Source organism: Pavona decussata, unplaced genomic scaffold (genome assembly GCF_977016875.1).
Source record: "Pavona decussata unplaced genomic scaffold, jaPavDecu1.1 SCAFFOLD_156, whole genome shotgun sequence".
Classification (NCBI taxonomy): domain Eukaryota; kingdom Metazoa; phylum Cnidaria; class Anthozoa; order Scleractinia; family Agariciidae; genus Pavona; species Pavona decussata.
Window position 1 is genome coordinate 1,322,501 of NW_028145568.1, and position 21,104 is coordinate 1,343,604.

A 21,104-nucleotide genomic window follows, 5' to 3' on the forward strand; every position below is an offset into this window, starting at 1 on the left:
AATTATATTTTGTAATTTACATCTGACCTTTTCTCAAGGACTATAAATAGGGTTTTCCGATTTAGCGGAAGTTCGCGGAAGTTCGCCGGATCTATTTTTCCGAATAGCGAAAATTGACTAATCGAAAAGTCATTACCATGTACTAAAGAAACTCGCCGGTTACGATGAAGTCATGAGCACTCTCACCTTATAGCACTTAAATTAACACCGAATGAATGTTTATTATCTATCCTGAATATTTTTCTCGTGCAACAGCAAGTTTGTGATTATCGGATACTCGTTCGGTTGATAACAGAGACTATGAAGTTTTTGTCAGTGAATGTGTTTATTTTCGTACAAGTACAATCATTAAAAGCTAACATTCTTTTAACCCAGATGTGATACATGTTCACTACCTGGATGAAAACTTCCTGCGCATTCTACAGTCTGTTCTACAGGCGCCTTAGCCGGTGTATGATTAATTTTCTCCTGTTTGATAGGAAACCACAAGTGCAAACGACAAAAGGCAAAAAAGAACGCTTGTGCCTAAATATTGAATTGATAGATGCATAGACTTTCTGAAATCCAATTGAGTGTTCAATTTGAATTCTCAATGAGCGGAGAGCCCTATTTGCCTGCAACTGTCTTCTATTTCGCGCAATCCGTCTGGGAACTATCAGAGGCACCCTCGCAGCGTAACCTCCGTCGGCAAGAAGCCGTGCTCTACGGGGTAAACCTCTAGCTCTGCCACGTCCAATCTGAGGAAGGCTCCGGTAACATTGGGCATCATTCATGTGCCCTGGAAACCTGAAAGGTACAAAAACGGTGGCGATAAGTCACCTATCTGACAAAAACAGAACTGTTCAAGGTATGCAGAGCTAGGACTAATACTATACCCTGTAACGAGAAGGACGATAAGGCCATCGGCGTCCACAACTATCTGCGATGAAATAAAGTGGCATCGTTTATCTCCGCGGTAAAATTCAGCTTGAATTGGTCCCTAAGGACGGCGAATCCGGTGAATAGTTCCGTCAATCATACCCACGGCGTTTGGAAAGCTCGGAAATGTGTCTAAAAATTGGTTCCATTGTCGAATCGAGTGCCATTTTATGTATCGATTGTAATTTGTAAACAGAATAGGTACAACGTGGTAAATCTCCTCGGCTACGGTGCTTTTAGAAATGTCGAATACATATGCAAGAACGTGGAACTTTAAGTATTGGCGAAGCCAAATAAACACAAGTAGCACTCTGTTGGGCACATCGAGAATGCAGCGTCGTCTCCTGTCCGTTCGCGGCGTTCGAGGCCATTGTCTTGGTAAAGTTACCTCTCTGTATATTTTTTCAACGACTTCTTCCAAAGTTTCTGGTGTCTCGCCCGTCATGTACCAAAATATTACAGGGTTGAGCTGTAAAGCTCGCCACACGTCTCTTCCTCTTGACCTCTTTCCATGGAAATACGGAAACAAGACCATAACTAGGTGAGTATAAGTATTGTGTGCTTCGGGAGCGGAAAGAGCTGAAGACCAGAAACACTGGTGGTGGAAGAACACTAGGCGTTTGATCTTGAGTCACATTTACCAAACAAGAAGCCAAATAAATCGAGGAAACGATAATGGAGTAGGCATTTAAAAGAAATATTGGGGGAGGAGGTGGGAAGTTTTCTTTGGGCATTCCTATTTCTTGGGAAAACAACCGACACAAGTCTGTCCTTTTAGCCAGTCAGCAAAACATGTTTATAACAAGCATCTGTCTCCCCCAGTATCTTAGAATTTCATATTCAAAATGGTTTTATTACGCTGACCAAATCACACTCCATGTTGTAAAAGTATGAGACATTTTTATTAAAAAAAGATGCGTCAAAAGGACGTTCTTACCTTATGTGCTAAAAACAAATGAGAATGTTGTTTGTTCGAAGCAAAACAAATACTTTGTAATTTTTCACACTCTCAACAATAGACATATTTTTCACTCTTTGAAGGAGGGCGGATACCAGACAAACTAGCGAGAAGCAAGGAGATTGCCACCTATATGACAACGACAAATAAAAATTTGAATGTTGTTTATTACAATATTCGTTATATATAAGCCCAAACTTTGTGGTTTTTTGCACTCACAACAATGGACTGGAAGGATAACATATTTTTAAGGGCAGCATTTGGCGGAGAGATTGAGATGCCCGCCAGCCCTAGAACGAGTACCTCTTCAACAACCTCTTCCAGTACTGACACTTCTAAATCTACACGAAATGGCAAGGCGCTAAGAAAACACTAAGCACCACACAAGAAGTATAGCAAATTGGATAACCGCTTGATTATCAGAGCAGTTGAACTGATCGGACGGGACTGGAGAGCGGTGTTGGCTTTTTTAAAACGAAACTGGGAAGTCCGTGGAGAGGAAGGAGAGCTTTACCGCGATTGTGATATTGGTGACAGGAGTATACAGGATCGACTACGGAAACGAGCCGCAACCGTTCTAGGCAAGGACAGCAAGGCAAATGATAGGTGAGTACAAGGGAACATTGGAGTTGAAATTTTGGATCACTGGTGTGGACTAGTTTATTTGGGGTTGAAAATCCGTTGGCCGTTAGACTCAAGTCTAGTTTTTGCCTATAGGACGTTTTGGGGGTTTAAAATTTGTATTCGTAGGCGCATTTTCTTCGCCATTATACCTGAGTACCCCCTTAGGGTACGAACTATGTTAGTTTACGATGTAAACTCGTTTTCATTAACACGCTAAGGGAAATTTCTTTCTTTTCGTATTTTCCAGGGATGATGAAGCTTCGTGTATAGATGATGAATTTAATACGGTAGATGATATTTTGCGAGGCCCCCAGCTGAAAAACCCTGCTTCAGAAGAGAAGGAATCCACCACAGATATCAACGATGAGATAGACAAAATAGTAACCAAGGTTAACCTGAGGGATACCAAATATCGCCTGGATGCAGCTGAACAGGTTGATGTGGCAAGCGCCGCAGATGTTATGGAGAAGATAAAGAAAAGGGCCAAAAGTGACCGAGAAGAACGTGGTAAAAAAAAAAGGAAAAGGGCAACAACGGTCACCGACAGGATTGACGGCGTACTGGAACAGTTGCCTCAATTTCTGGCCACAGCAAACAGTGCAGCCGAAGCACGTACTAGAGCCCTAGCCAAATGGGAAAAAAAGTTTTGTCTGGCCAGTTCATCAGATTCTGACTGATTTTTTTTAAACGTAATAAAAATACGAAATGTAAGTTGAATTCGTGTTTGTGTCACCGATATTATAAAAAAAAACTGATTCAAGGTCATGTTCTGTCATAAGAGAATAAATAAAATATTGAGTGGCTGCAAAAATGTAGTCTCAGTGGATAGTAAATCAAAATGCATGCTTTTATAATTTTAAAAGAGTTTGACGGGAATCTTACGTTGCGAACGGTTATTCAGAGTAAATTTCCCCGAGTTAAAGTTTGCTATTAGTCTAACGGTATTGTTGTATATGGCGCAATGATTTGGTCATTTAGCCATTTTAATAAATCATTAACATTTTGACACCGGATGTAATTCCGGGTGGACATAATTTCTGTTACTCTTTTCAGAACAGGCGCAAATTTTCGAGGAATTTTATTGCATCTTTGGAATGTAGAACATCGACAATATTCACTCCGGACGTGTGCATGGTGAACATTAATTTGCAAAAATTAGCAAAGCGTTGAATGTAGTATCGGGGAGTTTTTACTCGTTCTTAGGCTACAATAGTCGTGACAAATCTTGAAACACGGGTGATTTTCCCCTTCCCCAATGTTGATTTGGGTATTGCAGTCATCTCAGTGCTCCAAAATACGCTTGGCTCAACATTGGGGAAGAAGAGGGGCAGATTTGAGTGAGAGCAAAAGTGAGAAGAGTGAATGTAAGAAATTTTTGAAAAAAATTCATGAAGAACAGGCTCTGTTTCAACGATTTGTGACAAGTATTTATGTTATGAGGTCAAAAAAGAATTTTGTCGAGCCGTTGGAGAGATATACAGGAAAGCAGTAAAAGTCAAAATTCATTATTATTTTTCTTGTCACGGTGATATCGATTTTACCTCAAACTGGATTTTGACAAACTGCAGTTCACAGTTACTTAGTGGTGAAAATTTGATAGTGACTGGACAAGGATAAATCACTTTTAATGCGATTGAAAAAATATCGGTATGGCCTCCGAAAAAATGTATTGAATCAGTCCTTAAAACCCCATTGAGCTTGTCCGTCCATTGATTACTCGTCTTCTTTAGCCCCCAACTCTAACGAGCTGGCCACGAAAAATGCCTGCTTAAATCCTGAATTTGTTGGTGAATCGAAACTTTCATTAATTTTGCTTGCAAGAATAAAATATATTTGTGCGCTGCAGTTGGATTCGTGAAGTGAAAGTTACTTACTAGTATCCGTTAAACGAATTTCACATAAAGAAATCCGAGAAATTGAATTCAGTTGAATTTGGCAAGTTCCACTTCCGCAGAACTTCCGCTAAATCGGAAAACCCTATTTGCAGCAGGATTTGTGCACGAAATCAACTAAATAAAACAAACGTTTTAAACTTTCTTTCAGCTTCTGTACTTGTCTTATGTTACAGAATTCTGAATTCTGCTATTCACGTGCTTTGAATAATTATGATTACGTGAAGTCGTGCAAATAGTGAAATTTACATAAATGAATGCTTCTGCTTCTCAAGTCTTCCACAGTAAATTTTACCTTGGGTACGACTTCACGTAAATATGATAAATATTAACAGCACGTGAATCGCAGTGAAATAGACCAGGACAAATAAAATAAAATTCTTGTTGGGAGAAAGTGAATAACGACTGAAACTTGACCAAGATTCAGCCATCTTATCTAACACCGATTTCGGTTCTTGAGCCTGCAACTTGTGTGGATATCAAAAAGAATTCTTACTTTAACCGCTTGTAATTTAACAGAAAAAAATCTGTGGGGGCATTTTAAAGATATCTGGATTTATGCAACGTAGGAACTTTTTCATTCATCTGCGCTTTATTTTCACTGTTTTCAAACATAAATATCTTAAAATCGGAGCTACCTATGAGGCTCAATATACATTTATAATGTTTTGATATGAGGAAAGACATTTTAAAAGAAAAAAAAAAGTGTCAAGTTTTATTTTGCCAGAGATGTTGGTGAAAAATGTGGGAATAAACAAAATCACCCCTCAAAAATTGATTCATTATTTACTTGAAAACGCTCTTACAGATTTGTTTCTAATTTCGCCCACAAGTTGTCTAGATTGAGTAGTTTAAAACCCTAAAGTTTAGTCATAAAGTGTGTGACTAGAATTCCAGATAATCGACAACGTTTAAGATGAGAGGCTATGCGCTACCGTTGCTATGGTAATAGTTGTTACTTGGAAACCGATGAGAAAATCAACTTTGATCATAATTATGTTGAAATGACGATGTAGTATGAAGGAGATAAAAGTTTATCGTTGTATGCAAGATTGTAGTTTCAAAACTCCCACCCTAAGTCCAGGAAAACTGCTGCGAGCCTCCTTAAAAATAACAGAAAGTATTTTCGGTCCGCATGTAGCGTGACACTGTCGAACTTTAAATAATGCAAATCATTTTCAGTAAAATGCTTTCAATCTTTGCGAACAACGAAACTTACAGGCCGGCATACTATTTTGGTCTTCTACTCAAAAGGTATTTTACCAAAATGCCGCGAAACTTACGCCGCTATAAGGCCGTAAAAATGTCGAACTGAAGCGAGCTAATTTGCATACATAATTTCTGGCCAAGGCTGTTCAAAGAGCGGATATCCAGTGGATAAAAGGCTATACGGCGTAAATGAAAAGGTGAAATGTATTCTAAATAAATTACACCCGTGGGCATTCTTAGAATTAGGGTAAATGCACTCTACCGTCCTATCCAAAGTTCCACAAAAACTTAATCGAGAAAGTAAACCGAAGAACAGCATATACAAAAAGCACATGTTCAAAAAGCCCTAGAGGGGGTTCATCATTACGCAACACGCGCAATGTTCAAGTTCCTTCTATTTCCGGGTTTCTACACACTCCTCCCTTGATTGACCTAGTCAATCAACAACAAAAATGTAACCTATAATACGATTTTAAAAAAGAAAGTCTAGCGGCTGGCCACCACAACGACCGGAATGCCGTATCACTGACCACCCTAATAGGTGTGGTAGTGGCACTCTCATCATCTGAATGGTCTTCCTCTGCTGTCACCTCGAGAGGATACAACCTTTGTAATGGTCTTGTGATCTCTTGTCCTCGACCACCTCCTGACATCACTCTGACTCGGGCACTCCTGAAATTGCCATCTCTGCATGGTAGCAGCTCCATGATTCTGCCTAGACGCCACATCCGTCTCTGCGTCTTGTCCTCATGGACACTCACAATGTCTCCTTGACGAATGTTCAGGCGAGACTTGGCTCTCTTATCCACTCGACAATATTCCCGCAACTGCGTCAAGTACTGTTTTCTCCATCGCTTCCAGAATTGAGCTATGACGTTCTGTAAAAACTGAGATCGCCTCGTCACGTTGTCCCTTTCTGACAAATTCTTTCTGGCTGGTGTAGCTGGTGGACTAGATAAGATTCTGTGACCCATGATGAGATGAGACGGGGTTAAGGGCTCATCGATTTCATCATACACATACGTTAAAGGTCTCGAGTTAAGTACCCCTTAGGAATCCAATTTAGCGTAGCTCAGTCAAAGTCTCTCTCACTCCATTGTGCATCACTTTATGGTGAGCATCTTGAATCACTAATGTAGCAAAGCATGATTTTCTGGGAATCAATATTGGAAACTTTGAATTTTGAACTCCCTTCTGGTCCAAGTACAATGACAATGATTTCTTGGTTTGCTCATAATTCTTGTCTTGGATGACTTCTTTCTGTACTTTTCTGTGCCAGCGGACTCTCGCAACGTCTAATTCATGAGGTTGAATTTCTCCAAGAGTTCAGAAGCAGCTTTTCTCTTCTTAGCAAATCTGATTACAAGAGCTGTAACGTGAAACAGCCTCCGCACATCACTGTGTGCCTCCCATGATGTTACAGCATTCTAACCTTCGACTGGACCGTCCTTCGAGCCGACAAGGAATTGCACATGAGTAGCAGGTGCTTCCTCACCAACGCCATTAGACAGATCCCTCTTGATCTCTAATATATATTGCTACAGGAGAGCTTTAGTCCCGGCCTATTAACGTCCTCTTGTTGTAAAAACTCAGGACCCTTCCACCATAACACATTGCTGATTAGATCTGAAGCTAGTGAGCCTCGAGAGGCAATGTCAGCTGGGTTAAGCTGACTTGGACAGTAATTCCAACATTCTGGGCGGACCAGACGACAAATTACAATAACTCGGTTCTCGACATACTGTTTGAATTCCTTTGTCGTTCCCCAGATCCACCAGAGGGCAATTTGTGAATCAGTCCCCAAAACCCCAGATAACGCTGCTGAGACACTATCCACGAGACGAGCTAAGACAACGGCTTCTGTAAGTTCCAAACGAGGAAAAGTCTCACCAGCAATTGGTGCAACACGTGTCTTCGACGAAACTATCTGAGTGATTACATTCGCTGACCCTGTCCTAGCTCGCAGATAAACCACAGCCCCGTACGCTTTCTCAGATGCATCACAAAATCCGTGTAACTGAATGTCACGTATTTCTGCAGAAGAGGATCCCTTGAAGTAATGTCTGTCTAAAGAAATGAGGTTAACTCTCTCTACGTCAGTTACTAGTCGAATCCATCGTTTCTTAAGTTCATCATCCAAAGGGGGATCCCAATCAGCTTTCGACTTACACAAACACTGAAAAATAATCTTCAGTAACAAAACAATTGGGCTCAACAAACCCAAAGGATCATACTGCTTCGCAGAAAGATTGAGAACCACTCGCTTGGTGACAGGTTCAATTTTTGTAGTATCCCGCAAACTGTCAAACAAGAACACTAAGTCATCATCCTCCACATTCCAACCAATGCCTAGCACCTTGTGGTTCACGTTGGACTCTTGACCTGATTCTGAAGGGATAGTGAGCTGGATGGATGCCGCTAGTTGCGTCCGCTGTAGTCTGGACCACGTCGCCCTCAGCTTTATCAATCCACGCCTGTACAGTTGGTGAACTTGACTAGCATTTCCGCATGTTGAAGCCTCCTTGCGTGCTAACTCGTCATCAACTGCGCGATTGCTCAGGTGATAGTGAATAGTCCCGTTCAAGAGAAAGGGGCTTGGCGACACACCAAACACCACCCTTGTGAATCTGAATACAACAGCCCTAGGCTCTTCTGCTGCTATATCATCAATCCACAGAAGTCGGAGATAATCACAGTGTCCTGGATCAATTGAAATCTTGCTCGCTGTCAGAGCAACCGGGTATGCCCTGAATCGAAGCAAAACATCCAGAACGAGAGGAGTAATCGGAGGGCCCGAATAAAAGCAATCATTCAAACTGGGCTGAGATCTCTCAGCTCGTGCGCTGGCGTCATACACAGCACTCAACTTAGTTGTGTGCTTATCAGTGCGAATAACTTCATGATGAGGCAGGTAATAAGTTCTCCCAAGTTCCTCAGGCTTCCTAATGTCTATAGGTTCAATCACTTCCTTGTGCAACTGATCTTGAACTACTTCGTCATATTGTTTAAGACACTTGGCTTAGACTTCCGTCGCGACAATGGGGAAATGAGTCTACACTTACTCTGATGATAATTGTCGGGAAGTAACGGGTGATCCACTTTAAATTGCAGTTTCACTTGGTATCTGCCTTCAATAAAGTCAATTTCGTCGATTAGATTATCATAAAGAGTGTTTTTCTTGTCTAGGATACCAATTGGTTCATATTCCCAAAACTTCCTTAGGTCAGCTGACATATCAGTGTCCGAGCAAACATCAGTTGCTATCTTGAGAACATGAGTGGCAATCAAACTTGTATTCAAGTCACTAAGGTCACTTACCACTCCACAAACAGGTCCTGACAGAGCATAACCCAGCTTGGTTGCCATGGCGACTAGTTCAGAGGGTCCTCCCTTAATCATATCCCCCATGACCAGAGTCCAATAACAATCCGCTCCTATAAGCATGTTCACTGGCAGGGGGTCTGATCCAGATGTAGCATCAGCCATCTGCAGACCTTGCGAATGAGGGAATGAATCCTGAGCAATCTCAATAGGTTGATTTGTAATGGGCCCACAGATAACAGGTACTGCATTTGATGTAAACAACCATCTCATCCACGTTCCTGATCCCAACCTGCACCATGATACACACACGACATCTTGCATCTGAACCGCCAAATGCCTTGATTAGTAATGAATCCTTGCCAACCACTGGCAATTTCAAGGCATCACAAAGGTTCTCAGTAATATACGAGCGTTGGCTACCAGAATCAAATACCAGCCGTACTTGATGAGAGGGGGTTTCCTCATAAGGTCGCACAACGCAGGCTTGAGCTGTGTGCAAGAGTATGACACCCTTAGGTTGACTGTAGCATATATTAACAGAAGTACAAACGCAGAAACTTGTGTGAGTGACAGATGATTTGTCTGACTGAGAACCTGTTGAAACCCTGTAAGTATATGTTGCACTCGCAGATTCTGCATCACAAATTGTTGTGTGGTGTAATCCGATACATTTCAAACAACGCATTCCGCTAAGGCAGGTCCTTGACAGGTGTTTAGGACGCAAGCATAGGAAACATCGTCTCTTTTCCTTCAGTACTTTTCTTCTGTTCTCTGGATTCGTAGCAACATTATACTTTGAACTTCAATGATTCTTTTTGCAAAATGTGCACCAGGTTCCCTTCCTTTCTCTTGTCTCCGCATAAAATGCTGAAGTTGTAGAAGGATGTTTGGTGTCCCTCTGAATATGAGAACGTCCTGGTGAAGCATCTTAAGAACTGCACTGCTCCTTCAAAAGTAATTCCTTGTGAAATGCTTTCATGATATCTGTCAACACCCATGTGTCAGAACCCAAGTCGCGGGTGACCAGTACACGGAAATCCTTTGGCAACTTTTGTATGAGTACTGGAGTTAGAAAACATCCATACATATCAGCCGAGACCTTGCAATGCCTGGATGTGAGATTCCACCTCGTCGTAAAGCTGATGTAGTTGCTTCGTGTTACCCGATTACGTCACCTTCGGAAGTTTTATCAGTGCATCAGACTTGTAATAATAACCTGTTGGTTTCCGTACCTGTCCTTCCATAGCTCAATAGCTCTTGCATATAGTTATCATTGGTTAACTGGAGACCAGAGATTGAATTGGCCGCTGGGCCAACAACGACTTCAATTAGTCAAATTTGGCCATTTCACTCAAACTAGCGTTTTTATGGACATCGGCTTCAAATGAATCTCAAAAGGATGACCACTTAATGGGGTTTCCAGCAAACTTCTTCAATTCTAAGTTTGGCAACTTCACAGAGGTACTAGAATTGTGCTTGTTGGAGTGACTTGGCGATTCACTCGGCAAATTCAACTCTGCTGGACTTAAAGTTGTATCGATATCTGTAATGCATTCCAGAACCTTTGATGCGTAGTCGGAGGATTAACATATCGCCTTGTCGATTTCCTCTTCGGCTTCAACTAAGTCCACGATCTCTGAGTTCAGATCCTGTAACATCTCGTTCAGTGTCAATTTCCAAGTCTTTAGCTGGTTCTCATGATCCTTAATTGAGTCCTCCTTGAGAAAGTCAACCACATTATTCATGAGTTTATTCAAATAGGCTCTGCGCCCTCCTCGAATTCTGATCTTCTTCTTCAAGTCCGCAATGTTGTCTCCGCTCGAACTCGAAGAGGTTCCCCACACTTCAATATCGCTGTTCTCCGTTCCACGGGTCTCGGCACCAATAATTGAAAAGGTTAAATGTATTCTGAATAAATTGCACCCGTGGGTGTTCTTAGAATTAGAGTAAATACACTCTACCGTCCTATCCAAAGTTCCACAAAAACTCAATCGAGAAAATATACCGGAGAACAGCATACACAAAAGCACATGTTCGAAAAGTCATAGAGGGAGGGTTCATTATTACGCAACAAGCGCTATGTTCAAGTTCCTTCTATTATAGATTTTATCCGCTGGATAGCGAACTATCCGCTGATAAAATAATCCGCTCTTTAAACAACCGGGGCCTGATGTCAGTTTCTGATGCGTGTATATTTCAGATATTTTTTATTTCGATTTTATACTAAAGTAAAAGTCTATGATTGAAACCTTGTAAAGAGCGTACAAAACTGTTACCGTATTGTGCATCGTAACCTATCCCCGGCTTGCGTCAATGTTCAGTGAATCTCGTCGGAAGACTGAAAGAACTGATGAATCCTTTGAACTGGAGTTGTATGAGACGAAGTCTGCTAATGAGCGATCGATATCAGTGCTTGTTTTTTTCTGATTTAGCATGACAGCATGACTCTTCTTTATCGAAGGTGGATAGTTTGAAAACATAACCTCCTAACAACAGATAGTTAAACACGAAATCCAAAAATCTAATTCCGGGCAACTGAAATTCAGAGAAACAGCTTGTCAAACACCAAAAGACAAACATGACTCTTTGGAACTCACGGAGAGAACAACGTCACTCTTTGCACGAGTCAGAAGTCCATAGAGTTTCCCGGCCGAGACCGAGCCGAGAAAGGAGACGTCAGAACTACAAAAGTTTCCTGGCCGAGCGATGCCCCTGCAAAATTCTAGCGGGGAGGACATTTTGGTGTCCTAACAGGAATGTCTGGAATGTCAAAACATGCTAGATTTTCACACAGCACAGCCAACAAAAAAGGCACAGGCATACCAAGACATGATTAGAACTGTGATCTCCTACGTCGAACGCAATAACTAACACTTATGATCCCCACTCCTCGATCCCCGATCTCGGTCTTCCAGGAAACCTAGAAGGTTATTTCATCTGACATGATGTTAAGATATGAGCACATATCAAACGTGATCGATGAATAAACGTGTAACGTTGTAACGTGAAACGAAGTACAAAGAAGTGCATTCACAACTTGTTTCACCTTCCTTATCATGGTGTTAATTTGTATAAACTCCATATGTGGTCTACCCTGCAGTCGGAAAAAAGAATGTGCTGTTAGACAAGTTGTTGTTTGCAGAAGACAGTCTTCCTCATTCACCCAAAATGCTGAATATAAATCAGAGGCTTGTTTTCTTTGTATTATTTTGTTAGCAATCCCCATAAACAATGGTTATCTAGTAAATGGCATTCACCTGTACAGCAATTCCTAAAACAAAATTCTATGTTAGAGCAAAGGGACTCTTCACTAAGCCATATGTTACATAGAAATGAATACAAAATTTGAAGGTGCTTGAATTTGAAAAAAAATATATAAATGATGGATTAACAAAAGTACGCAAGGTCATTTATTTGTTAGAGCTATTTCTCACATGAAATCCTCAGTGCTGGGCTGGCTCGCCTCAATTTAAGGAGCGCCTGGAAAAAAGCCCCAAGTGACTTATAATAAATTGCTAAATTCTTCTTCAAAATTGGCTGGTATTCATTTGTGAAACAAAAGAAGAATTACTCCACCCATCCCTTCAATTGCAACTCTGGGTTGAAATTCACCTCAGCAAACGGAGCCATCCTTGTTAAACAGGCCTGCTCAGCTCATGTACTCGGCCCCTAAGGCGTGATAAAGTGATTTGATTCATTGTTCAAGAATGGCTGAATTTCACGACGACGAACAAGTTGAAATGTGCATGTATCTTAAGTGTTTTTTGATTATCAAGAAATGAAGAAAGAGATTGTTAGAATACGTATTCAATAATTTTGAATACTCTGCAAAGTTGATGGTGCTGTTGACTATGTCATTTTCACTTTGTGTCTTTTTCATTTCACTAAAAAGGAATCATTTACACAAAACGCTTCGGTATAAACTGAATCCCATATGATAAATGAACACGATAAAACAACAGAAGTATTCTGCATGTAATTTTCATATTTCATGTTCTCATGCATGTTAATTTTCATTTTTTCCTGTTCTTGTCTAATTTGTAGACAAAAGGGAAACTAGATTAAACAAATGGGTACACTAGTGTGTTCAATCCCACTATTTATTTCAAAAATCACTAATGAAACACGAAAAGGTGTGTTTCATCAGATAATCAAACACCGAGAAGTAGGTCGACTTCGAGGTGTTTGGATATCTGGTGAAATACACTTTCCGAGAGTTTGATATGGCTTCTCATATCAATAATTCTTGGAGAAATTCAAGGCTAAAGTTGGCAAAAATTTTATGGTAATTAGGAACACATATCCAAACCACGGTCACGGTAGTGATTTTCATTGTTTTCTCTTAATGAATTATAAATGAGTTTGAGAGAACTACATCAAACATCACAAAGGTGATACATTTGTTACTTACCAACATGGGGAAAATTTAATCCCAGGCTCTCTCTCCTTTGCCAAGTTGGTGATGATGTCACCCGCCCCTGCAAAATATGTGGGGGGTGCCAGATACTTGTCCCAAGACCCATTCATTCGTTAATTGTCCCATACAATCTCGACTTCTATCTCTATTAGCGATGCGTTCTTTCTACGTCAAACTCAAAAATTATATTTCGTGAGCAGGTTACCTTTCTGGAGCTAAGGGAGGATTTCATTTGAGTATTGTAAAACCAAAACCAAAGTAATTACTTTGGTCATTCATAAGAACTGTAAACATGTCAAGGAACAAATCAGAATTCGAAGCAAATACATGTAGCCATAGCATCTTCTCTCTGGTTGAGAAAGTGGCCTGAATTCTGCTAACTACTTACTTGCTCAAAGCTAAGGAAAGCAAAACCAAATCAATTACCAAATTATTTTTGAAAGTCAACTGAAAACTGGTCTATTTACGTGGTTTAAGTCACTCAGAAAACACCGCAACACTTCACTTTTACACTGGAACTATGTTAAGCACAATTAACAATAATATTGCTTAAGCGGTTACATTTAAGCTGTAAGTTCCATATCTGCTGTGGTCTTTTCTCAGTTATGCTCTCTGCAATTTTTGTACAGCACTATAAAAAATCGAATTATTCTAAGTCGTGAATTAATTATTTAAATTGGTTTCAGTTGTTTCAAGAACAAGGATTAACTTTCCTTTGAAAAAGTTAAAGATGGAAACTAAATCAGCTTTAGAGCTGAAGGAGTACCTTACGTTAGATGACGAAGGACATGTAACCTTGGATATGAGAAAACAACAGCTCATAAAAGTTCCTGATGCACTTACTGAACTGATTAAACTGGAGAAACTCTATCTGTGTGATAATACCATTAAAAGATTACCAACAGGTGTCAACAAGCTCAAAAATCTCAAAGTGTTGCTCTTGGATAAGAACAGGTTGACTGACCTGCCTGATAGCATTGGTGACCTGAAGGAGCTGAGAGAGCTGAGTGTGTGGGAGAACCAGCTATCCAATTTACCTACCAATATACAACAACTGACAAAGCTTGAAAAACTGGACTTGGGTACAAACAATTTAACATGCTTGCCTGATAGCATTGGTGACCTGAAGGAGCTGAGAGAGCTGAGTGTGTGGAAGAACCAGTTGTCCAATTTACCTACCAGTATACAACAACTGACAAAGCTTGAAAAACTAGACTTGGGTACAAACAATTTAACATGCTTGCCTGATAGCATTGGTGCCCTGAGGGAGCTGAGAGAGCTGAGTGTGTGGGAGAACCAGCTATCCAATTTACCTACCAGTATACAACAACTGAAAAAGCTTGAAAAACTGGACTTGGGTTCAAACAATTTAACATGCTTGCCCGATAGCATTGGTGACCTGAAGGAGCTGAAAGAGCTACATATGAGAGGGAATGTTTTGACTTTTCACGCATTAGGAAGTCTTTTGGAGTTAAAGTTCAAGAAACCAAACATTAACATAGATATTTCAGGTGAGCATATGATACATTTATCTTCCTATTTTTTTTATTAAGTTATGGACAAACACAATCTTTATTACATTAATTACATGCTTGCTGACTGGACTATCATTTTGTTTTCTTGCAACAAATGCTGTATAACATGGCTTTTCAGGAAAACAACTACTGAAAAGAGTGAAGTTTAAGTGAGTTGATTTTTGTCTTTTCTCTCGTTCTTCTAGAATTATTTTGTAGCTAAGGAAGGTCTTATTTCACTATTTTTGACAAAAGAGGTAAAAAGTGCCTTTATACTTCCCCTTTAAGTGAAAGCGTGTATCAATGTCAATACAACACAGCCTTTACTAGGGACTTCGTATTAAGGAAGAATGAAAATGGAGCAATTATGTCTAAGGGCCTATTTTGGGGGAGGGGAGGATGACTTGTATAGTGAAATTTCTCGGTGCAAAGCTACACCAAGTAGGTGCCGCATTTAAAATATACGTAACACCATTAAAAAATTTGAAAATGTAAACATTGTTAAAATATTAATTATTTTAATTTTCTACTGTCCATTGAAGTTGTAAGTGGGCTGATAAATTGTAAAAAGAAATGTGTAGTCGCACGACGAACCCAAGAGGCCCACACGGCGAGACAACCTGGTTTCTGTAGCATGGAAAATAAGCAACTAGGAATATTGCTACATCCCCTGGATGGGATGCTCGACCATCGCAGGATCACTCTTCGTAGTATGTCGCCAGTACCCATTTATACACCTGGGTAAAAAGAGGAAATAATAAATTAACAATTATTCCATGAGCGCGCGTTGGGTATGAGATGGTAATAGCCAACGAGGCGCGAAGCCCCGAGTTGGCTATAACTAATCTCATATCCAACAAGCGCGAATGGAATTATTGTTTTATTAAATTCTCCGCGTTTGGATATTGCTGTTGAAGTTTACTGAATTTTTATATTTTAAGAAAAAATTTCCTTCAAATTAAAACGACTGGATGTTGAGGCAACCTCCGACCAAAGCGCGCGAAACGTAATGATCACATGACACGCGCAGCTCTTTGCAAACGGAGTTGAATGAAAAATCGAAAGCGAAGAAAATCGGACACAGTCGGACATCTAAAATTCAAGAAACGTTTAAATGTACGAATTATAACCTTTCTGAGACTAGTATTCAAGTGCTTCTTGAAGTTCCAGCTCATCGAGAAGCGTAATAGTTGTGCACATTTGAGCAAATGTTCTGCTGTGTGGTGCCGAGCGAAGGAAGAGATCAGGCAAGGACGGCTTTTTAAGCTGAACTGAATTCCTCGCGGACGATTTAAAACACTTCAGGCAATTACAAGTGTACGAGGTACAACCTCACTGAGACAAGCATTCAGTGCAAGTTTTTAAACTTCAAGCTTATTTGAGAAGCGTAAGAGCTGTGCACATTTGTGCAAATGTTTTGGTGGTGCCGAGCGATGGAAACGAACATATGGCCGCCGCTCGTACGGATTTCATCGATGAATTTTTCCTGAAGTCCTCGTAAATGCGTAAAAACATAAAGGCAGGCATAAAGCTCTTCCTAAGAAATTTTATTCGATTGGCCTTAACCCTTTACCGCCAGGATTTGCAAGCCATCCTGAAATTTTTAAAGGTAACCGGTTGTTATTGTTGTTGTTATGTGATCTAAAAATCGTAAAATCTTGCAATTTTGAAGATTTTAAAGGAAATTTCAGAGATACGCACCATTAAATAGTGTCATACCGAACTTTGTGGCTTTTATTGTTGTTATGTTGAGATGACATTGTTTGGTATTTCTTTCTTTTTTTTTTTCTACATATTTCCGAAGAAACTTTCGCTTCCCGCGCGCCGAAAAAAAAAATTAGCTTAGCGACACCTGGGGCATTCGTTTTCCATATAAGGTCAAACTACGGTATATGAGCTGATAACCGAGATTTAGTGAACCAATCAGAACGCTAGAAATGCAATATCCGAGGCTGAGAATTTAATAAATATAGTACACTTTAAGACGTAATTCTACGTTGTATCGGTCTCTGCTTCTCTTATCATTTGTAAAAAGAGACAGTGTGGAACAAAGTTTCTTGTCTAAGCAAACAATACGGTAATCGTGGAGTAGTCAATTGATGAAAATCAGTATCCATCTATCAATCGATAAATCAATAAAATTCGGTAAATCTGATTTTATTAATAATCACTTGTATCGATCAATCGGTAGAAATCGATGACACACTCGTTTCGTTTATTGATTTAACTCGATTTTTACCGATTTCATCGATTTATATCGTAAGATTTTTTTTGTCTCAGTGACATCAGCTCATCGTTGGAATTTGTGCAAGAAATGACAATTGACTTCATGCAAATAGTACGTTTTTCTGACCAACGTGTTGAAAATATAACGTTCACTTTTGTTTGTATTGATGATTACAGTTAAACCTGTATTAAGTGGTTACTTAGCCATTTTAATAAGGGTTGTACAGAATACACGTCAAACACAATGAAACGCCATTTTATTTCACATTTTGTAACATAATGTACAGTCTATGCACAAAAGCTCTCACAATATCACCTACTCGGTTTACAAACAACAACGGTAAAAAATGGTATGGCAAAGAAATTAGTAACGCAAAGATCATACAGTTGGCATTGTAGGATGGTAGAAATTCAGTTACCCCGGCGCGGGGCTATTCGTTACTATGTTGCGTGGTTTTTTGTTTACAAAGTGACCGTTGAAAACAGGTGAAGAGAATAAAAACAGCTGGTTGGTACTTAGTAAAGAGTGACCGCGACCGCTTAGTTAGAGGTGACCGCTTAATACAGGGCAAAATTACAGTTATGAAGGGAAGTAATTTTCAAGACTTCGACTTCGAGACTTTCATTAAATGCTAGCTTTCTGTATATCATATGATTATTAAGGAACTTAAAATCTCTTATGACGACTGAAGACGGCAATTCAGGAGCCACCAAACTTTCTATAGTCTGGCTTTCATTGCCATCAAGTCTTTATCACTGTCTTACTAAATACACTTCATATTTGTGTTAAAAGAGTGATGTTTGGAAATTTATGAAGGTGTTCTAACAGGTGAGCTCTATCCCTGATTTTGAGGGTTTTAACAGTGTGTAATGTTGGCAAGGTGATGCTCATTTGTAGTGTTTTAAGTTCTAGTGTGGTGTGGTCCAAGGGTCATACGGTTCTGGGTTCATACAGTCGTAGAGTTGTATGGTCGTACAGTCATCATACGATTTGTAAAGTTTTTTAACACAATTACCGAGGGCAGAAAGCATAATACATGTCAGTCAATGACAAACTTTAATGTTCTTGCTGCATGGCTTGATATTGACTAAATTCGTGATCGACCACATAATATTGTTGTTGTTGTTTTTTTTATCTAGATCCCAGGATCTTTGTAAAAATTACTTTAGAAGCACAGTTTAATCAGTATCATCACACCATTGTAGTGCTGAACAGCCGCAGAGTTGTATGGTCATGGTACTGCACAGTCATACTGTCGTGAAGACAGCGTTGCATTGTCATACATTGTCACATTGTGGTTCAGTCGTATTGTCGTTCCTTTGTACCTCTAGGCTGTCATTTAACGTATGCTCATGCAGCGTTTTAAGGTCATAATACTGTACAGTCAGCATCTTACAATGGCACAATGGTTTATTTCACTTGACGTAGAGTAGGGCACTAGGTCTTAACAGTAACATCGATTTTAAATGTGCAGCATAGCATTGTGGGGGGCAGTAAATGCAAAAACTAAAGGAAACAAAGGGAAACAAACAACTCAAGTTGATGATTTTATTTTATTAATAAGTTTCTTCTTGTAACTGTTGTTGGCTTCCCCTTGTGATGATTTTGGTGAAAAAAAAAACTCCTAATGGCATTTGTATGTTGTTATTACATAGTTCCTAAAGAAATAGAATCACAGGGGGAAGAGGCACAGTTTGCCTATTTGCAGGCCCTTCGGGATGGATCTGTAAATGTCTACCGTGGTCGCATTTTACTAATTGGTCAAGGTCGAGCTGGGAAAACAAGTCTCAAGAAGTCTCTCACAGGTCGACCATTTAATCCCAAAGAACAGAGCACAGAGGGAATTCACGTTGATCCTTCAACGTTCGAGATTGATGTTGACCAAGTAAAGAACTGGCAATCTGTTTGCAAAAATGAACATGGATTTTTGGGGTGCTCTAGAGATATCGCAAAGATAGTGACTGCAAAACTTCCTGTTGACAGTTCCTCTTCATCTAGTGAGAGTGACACGGATGAGAGTGAAGAGGATCAAGAGAATGACAGTGAGTATTCCGGAAATCACTACATGAAATTTACAAAGGAAGTTACAATACAATATTTATTTTGCCAAATACACAACGTTTACAGCACAAGATGGAAAAAATGAAGAAAATTAAGGAAAGGAGATAAATGGCGAGAAAACCTGAAAGAAACCACGAGGCTTATAAGAAGTCAGGCTTCCTCGCTTAAAATAACTTGTCTAGTCTAATATAGGAATTACAATATGGACTTATGGTAGTTAACTTTGACCGCGCACACGTACACACAGCCACACAAACACACCCATAGATATTAAGTAATTTATAATTAGTTAAATTAACTAAATGACAGCCTTACAGAAGTTAATACTTAAAGAGAAGAAATGCTTTACGCTTTCTTTTAAAAGAAGCGGAGGAGGAAGAACTACGTAGTTATATCAGAATTAAGCGAAATATAAAATTTTTGACCTTGAAAGTAAATTGAAAACTTCCTGGTGTTACAGATACAGCGGATGAAAATGAGGATGAGAAGGATCAAAGTGAAGAGGATCAAGAGATTGACACTGAGGAGGTCGATGATAATGATACTTACAACGTTGAGGTCGAGGAAGAAGAAACAGCAGAAGATTCTCTTGTGAACGAGGTTTGTCAATTCACAATGTTGGGATGATTAAATACGTAAGGAAGATTTAGAAGACCTTGATTTATGCATCAAATTAAGCTGGTAACAACACCACGCAAAAGAAATAGGTGTGATTTATATTACATTGCCAACGACAAGAATTTACAGATGTTTTAAACGTTGAGGAGTGAATGAAAGTTTCCAGGAAAAAGGAGCAATAATGGGATGGGGTGGGGGGGGGGGGGGGGGGCGAGGCACAGACGTTTTGCCCAAAGGTTGTTCGTCTATGAACGAGAAACAGTAGAGCATTTTGATTGGTCACAGGCCATGATATAATCCTGAATTGGGCTGTGACATCTTAAGTTAAAACACATGACGGCAGTTGAAACATAGGAATCTTTAAGTCTGTATTAAATCCTCCAAATCAGTCAAAAGACCGGGAGGAAAAGCGGCTAATGAGGGTTAGAAATCGTGCAGGGTTCCTGAAACCTTTTTAACCATAACAATGTGTCCTTCAAGGTTGGAGATCTCGTTTGTAGGACATTGGCAAAGCACGGCAGTAGGACTATCTTTTCTATTCAAAGGCTCAAACAAATATCCTTTGTGCCTTTGTGGGAAACATCTCGACTTCGGTGTAAGCCAATGGTGACAAACATGTCAATTCTCAGGTGTGTTTCACTTTCTCTGACAGCAAAAAACTGACACCCTTCACTTATATTTATTTACAATACAGGTCAGCCTTTGCTCAGCACTTGTTTAAATGATTTACGCGAAGTTAATTTTATTATTATTTCTTGTGTTTCATTGTGAGGTCGACTCTGCATGTTAGAGGTTTTAGTTCCCTTTCCTTGTTTGTAAGTAGATGCACCTGCTTTATCTACTTGACAGAGTAGAAAACTGAGTAGCCTGAATTGAGGTAGCCTCATCAACTTGAACATGTTGTACAGTTTTTTTTAAGGGTTAGGTCTTTTACACACAAAAGATGTTTTTCGAAAATCGTTAGACCTTATACCAGCTACTAATCTGGCAAGAAGAACACGTTCCTTACACGACATTTTGGTTGCAGTCTTGCAGCAGTCTTCATATTGGCAATTATTCAAGATGGACTGTAAATCAGTGAAGAATTCTTGAATAGATTCGTTTGACCCTTCAATTCTATTATGAAACTGATATTTGTGAACAAAAACACTTGTGCTCCCAGACTCCTGGGTCTGGAAAACTTCAATGATGGCGTTGACGTCATGGAGGGCCAACAGGTTAATTTTTTTTTGTTTTTTACGGTATCATCTCTAAGGACATTCGTAAAGAAAGCTTGTTGGGTTTCTTGTGAGAGTTCAGAGAAACCTGTGATAGTTACTGCAGAATTCCACCACTGCTTCCA

General features: G+C 39.8%; 3 protein-coding genes across 3 annotated transcripts in view; 2 read left to right on the plus strand and 1 right to left on the minus strand.

The window, feature by feature from the left end:
- LOC146465171 (protein KIBRA-like) overlaps window positions 1-21,104 on the minus strand; it is a 91,190-nt gene that overhangs the window by 21,052 nt on the left and 49,034 nt on the right. The gene's annotated exons all lie outside the window — the stretch shown is intronic.
- The window catches only part of LOC146465172 (uncharacterized), a 38,588-nt gene that overhangs the window by 2,843 nt on the left and 14,641 nt on the right, over window positions 1-21,104 (plus strand). The window contains exons 2-4 of the mRNA XM_085128799.1: window positions 14,029-14,853; window positions 18,739-19,125; window positions 19,605-19,744. Of these exons, the coding sequence (XP_084984925.1) occupies window positions 14,073-14,853; window positions 18,739-19,125; window positions 19,605-19,744 (1,308 nt within the window). The 5' untranslated portion in view covers window positions 14,029-14,072. The remainder of the gene's footprint in view (window positions 1-14,028; window positions 14,854-18,738; window positions 19,126-19,604; window positions 19,745-21,104) is intronic.
- Window positions 1,161-4,476, plus strand: LOC146465173 (uncharacterized). Its single transcript, XM_085128798.1, has 3 exons — window positions 1,161-1,296; window positions 2,254-2,482; window positions 2,748-4,476. Exons 1-3 carry the CDS (start codon window positions 1,161-1,163, stop codon window positions 3,175-3,177), a joined length of 795 nt encoding a protein of 264 aa, XP_084984924.1. The 3' UTR covers window positions 3,178-4,476.